The sequence below is a fragment of the Octodon degus genome, unplaced genomic scaffold (assembly GCF_000260255.1).
Source record: "Octodon degus isolate 3935 unplaced genomic scaffold, OctDeg1.0 scaffold00037, whole genome shotgun sequence".
NCBI classification, from domain to species: Eukaryota; Metazoa; Chordata; class Mammalia; order Rodentia; family Octodontidae; genus Octodon; species Octodon degus.
In genome coordinates, this window is record NW_004524613.1 from 9,039,031 (window position 1) to 9,043,360 (window position 4,330).

The window sequence follows — 4,330 nt, forward strand, 5'->3', positions numbered from 1 at the left end:
AAATAAATAAATCCTTATAACTTCAGCCACCTGCATTATGCCTGGAATATAGAAGATGATCAATGAAGTACAGAACGAGTGAGGCATTGTCTCTCATGTTAAAAGTTCCATGGATCAGCCCCAGTCCTGCTTCCATTTTACAAAGCTTACAGTTCAAGTGAATGCAGTTCCCTGAAGATGTATGATATATAACTTGCACAATTGTGTTTGACTACCCCGTTCATAGCCTGCCTCTTTCCTGTCTCACAGTCACCACGATGATTGATGAGGTTGCAAGCCTTGACTACAGATTGGTAGGAGCTCCCCAGGTAACCTCTGAAGGCCTGGATATTCCCTTCAAGGTAAGGGTTTACAAAGAAAGGACCTTGGAACTGCGGGCTGAGAGGAAATAAGCTCTACTTCCCAGAGTTAGCTCCTCCTGTTCCTTTTCCATCCCATAATGGGCAGATGTACTACTAGGCACTGCACACCAAGACCTAAGGCGGGTTCTGTGAGCCAACAAGATAAATCTGCCTGGAGTCTGCAGGATCTGAGCTTGAATCCTAGCTCTACTATTTATATGCTGGGAAGCCTGGAAGAGTTGCTTAACCTCTCTGAGCTTCTATGAAGTTGGAATAGCCAGGCATGGTGGCACACATGTGTAATCCAGCACTCAGAAGTCTGAGGCAGGAAGATTGCCATGGGTTTGAGGCCAGTCTGAGCAACATAGTTCAGGCCAGCATCAGATAACTAGTGAAACCTGTCAGAGAGAGAGAGAGAGAGAGAGAGAGAGAGAGAGAGAGAGAGAGAGAGTAGAAAGAAAAAAGAAAAGAAAAGAAAAGAGGTAAAATGTTTTGTTTTGTTTTGTTTTGTTTTGGTACCAGGGATTGTACTTAGTACTTGCGCTTGCCAAGCAAGCACCTATTCTACTGAGCTATCTCCCCAGAAAAAAAGAAAAGGAAAGGAAAAAGAAATTGGGATAATAATAGCCTTATCTCCTGTGGCTTTGCAGGAACTAGGTGAGATCATACATGCATAAAGCGCTAAGCCAGATCTAGCCAAGCGGGTGTATACAAGGCGTATACAAGGAGGTACTCATTACTATCTGCACCGCCCCCCAGGTGACTAAACGAGGGCTCCCTTAGACACCTTGTTCTTTTGGAATCTGGGAATGTGACTATATATGGCAAAAGGAACTTTGCAAATGTGATTAAGGACTTTCTGATGGCGAGATTATCCTGACTTCTCCAGTTGCACTCAGTGTAAGCACCCGGTTCACAGAAGAAGGAGGCAGGTGAAAAGAAACAGAAGGACAGGACCATGGGGTGAGGTGATGAAGAGAGCTGCAGGTGGCCCCGGAGGTGGAAAGAACAGGGGGGTGGATTCTGCCTTGAGGCCTTCAGAAGTGGTACAGGCGTGCAGACACATAAGGAAACACATTTGCGTTGTTTTAAACTGCTACCATTGTAGTGATTCTCACAGCAGCAGTAGGAAATGGGCACACCTCTCTCTGTTCATATGCTCCTTCTACACCCCGACTGTGGGCTGAGCCCTTGGGCAGTGAGGATTCTCCAGTTTTGCTTATAACACTAACATGTTTCTTGTGTCAGTTCTGAGAGTTTCTACAAGTAATTTAAATGTCATACTGCCTCTGTGAAGCATAAAATTGTTAACCCATCCTGAGTTTACAGATGAGGAACTTGAGGAGGCCCACGGAAGTCAGTGATTTGCCCAAGGACCCAGAGCTAGTAAGGCCTGAGATTTAATTCAGCCACTGGAACCCCAAAGCCCAAGCTCCTCACTACAGGCGCACCTCCTAAATCCTGGGCTGTGAGACCTAGGACCGGCTCCATCCTAGAGGGATTGCTGCTCTGACGGGGTGATTTGAGGCAGCTTTCAGGAACTAGATCTTCAGCACCATTGGGTTCATGTTCTAGAGAGGAACCACCCAGCTGCCACCCAAAGCACAGGAGGCCTCTCCTGAGAAGCCCTGCACACCTGCCTGGTATCCTTGCTGGCTAGACCAAGGTAAGGGATGGGGGCGGGGCACTGATCAATCCTGTGTCTCCAGGGTGAATTCTTCAGTCAAAGCCATCCCTCACATGTGCCTTTTGAAGCCCCATCCATGATGCTGCCCCCACAACACGACCGCATGATTTACTTGGCAGTCTCCCAGTACATGCTCAACACAGCCATCTGGGTTTACCACCATGCAGGGTGCATGAAGGTCGTCATCCAAAATGAAGACGTGAGTGGTGCGTGGGAGGAGGCTGGGCTCCCAGGAGAGAGCTTCAGGTTGGGGTTACAGGCTCTCAAGGGTGTACCTAAGGAGCAGGAAAACAATGTGGAATTTGGACCCTAACAAATGTGGCTTGAAATCCAAACTATGCTTCAGTTTCCCTAGCTGTCAGGTGGATTCGAATAATTTCTCCTCAGTATTCAGTACTTTTCCCTCCCAGTCCTTTCCCTGCTCTTTCATTCCCACTAAAAATGACCCTTTCTGGGGCCGGGGAGATGGCTCAGTAGGATGAGTGCTTGACTGGCAAATGCAGGGATCTGAGTTCAATCCCCAGTTCCGCCAAAAAAAAATGACCCTTTCTGGGATCTTTTGGAGGCTCTCATGACCACAAGCTGGTACCCCATCTGGCTGATACATTAACACATGCAGCCAGTGTTACTCTTAAAGGACAGCAGAACAGGGGACCCAGTGCCCTTTCCAAACTCACCTTCTCTTACTCTAGCCTAGTAAAGTGAATAACAGACCACCAATTGGCCTGCGAGCTCTCTCACAAAGCCCGCTGGCTCTGCTCCGTGCTGTGCTCCATAGGGACCGAGAGCCATCTGGGAGTCCTGAGGCCTCAGCAGAGTGGGGTCTGCACAGGGAGGGGACACAGCTGCAGGCAATGACCCCACCCCTGTGCAGCTTGAAGGAGGTCTGAGCAGCAACACCACACTAACCCCTGGGAGAAGGGCCACAGTTGCAGCCCAGGCAAGCAAAAGACTTGTGAGGAAGGAAGAATCGAGGAGTAGAGGCTGAGGACAGGGTCCCTGAGCTCCAAGATGAGCAAGTCACGGGGTGGAGAGAGAACAGACTCTGTGCAAGAAGCCTAGAAAAGGAGTCCGGAGAAGCCACACTGAGAAGTATATCAAGTGTCAGACTGCTGCAGGAGATCTTTTGGGGGATCATTCTGGGAAATAACACCATCACCAGACATTCACTGAGCACTTTATGTGCCAAGCACAACTCTGAATGCTTTACCCACATAGTATGTCATTTAATCTGTAAACTTGTAAGATAAATGCTATCACCGTCCCTCTTTTTTTTTTTTTTTTTTTTTGGGAAGGGTCTACAGGGTGTTCAGGGTCTCACTACTAGATCAGACTCACAGTGATTCACCTGTTTACATCCTCCCAAGAACTCGGATTACAGGCGTGCACCACCACACCCAGTCTCAATTGCCATCTCAGTGCACCCTGGGGGCAGAGCCAGCATGGCAGGCCCAAGATTGAACCCCTGGCCCCTGCAGCTGCTTGCAGGCGCTTTAATCCACTGAGCTATTTGGCCAACCCACTGTCCCTTTTTTATAGCTGAAGAATCTGACAAAGCTGGCTGCCAATGAGTCAACCAAAAAGTGGGGGAAGCAGAATCTAAAGCCAAGATGTCAGACTGCAAAGTCTACACCTCTACCCACCATGGCATCCTGCTTCTCCAGTACCTTCCTGCAGATGCCCCTAAACTCCCCAATGCTACTGTACACCAGCTCATTTCAGGCAGTGATTTCTCAGGTAGGACTGTGTCCACTCATCCCAGAGGGCAAGCCAACCCCCTCAGCCTAGGTCAGATCCAGGGAGGATATTGGGACATCAGTGAGTTGTGTGTAGACAAACAGCTCACTTATTAGAGCAGTGGAGAAAAAGAAAATCTATTAATTTTCTGTAAAAACTTCCCATCATCCTCTGACTCCATGTGACATGAAGATGCAAGAACCTGGATGTGGAATTACTAGATTTGAGGGCTGGGGAGGTAAGTCAGTGGAATAACTGTTTGCCTGGCAAGCGCAAGGGCCTGAGTTTGATCCCCGGTGCCGCCCCCGCACCAAAAAAAAAAAAAAAAGAAAAGAAATAGAATTACTGGATTTGAATCCTAGGCCTATTATTTTCTGGCTTTGGAATTTGACCTGGCTGGGCCTCAGTTTCCTCATTTCTTACATGGGGATGATCCACTGGGTTGCTTAGATGGGCAATAAAAGCACTTAACTAAGCCAGTTATGGCTGTGCATATCTGTAAAGCCAGCTATTGAGAAGGCTAAGGCCTTAGTGAGACCAGAGAGAGAGTGGAGAGGGAAGAGGG

The 4,330-nt window shown here is 48.3% G+C and overlaps 1 protein-coding gene across 2 annotated transcripts in view; it reads left to right on the forward strand.

Annotated features, from left to right (window-relative positions):
* LOC111816671 (lipopolysaccharide-binding protein-like) overlaps positions 1 to 4,330 on the forward strand; it is a 23,632-nt gene that overhangs the window by 10,433 nt on the left and 8,869 nt on the right. Inside the window, exons 7-8 of one of the 2 annotated variants that reach the window (XM_023714868.1) lie at positions 250 to 341; positions 2,051 to 2,227. In XM_023714868.1, coding sequence (XP_023570636.1) covers positions 250 to 341; positions 2,051 to 2,227 — 269 coding nt within the window. The remainder of the gene's footprint in view (positions 1 to 249; positions 342 to 2,050; positions 2,228 to 4,330) is intronic. The other variant, XM_023714869.1, reaches the window with a different exon arrangement.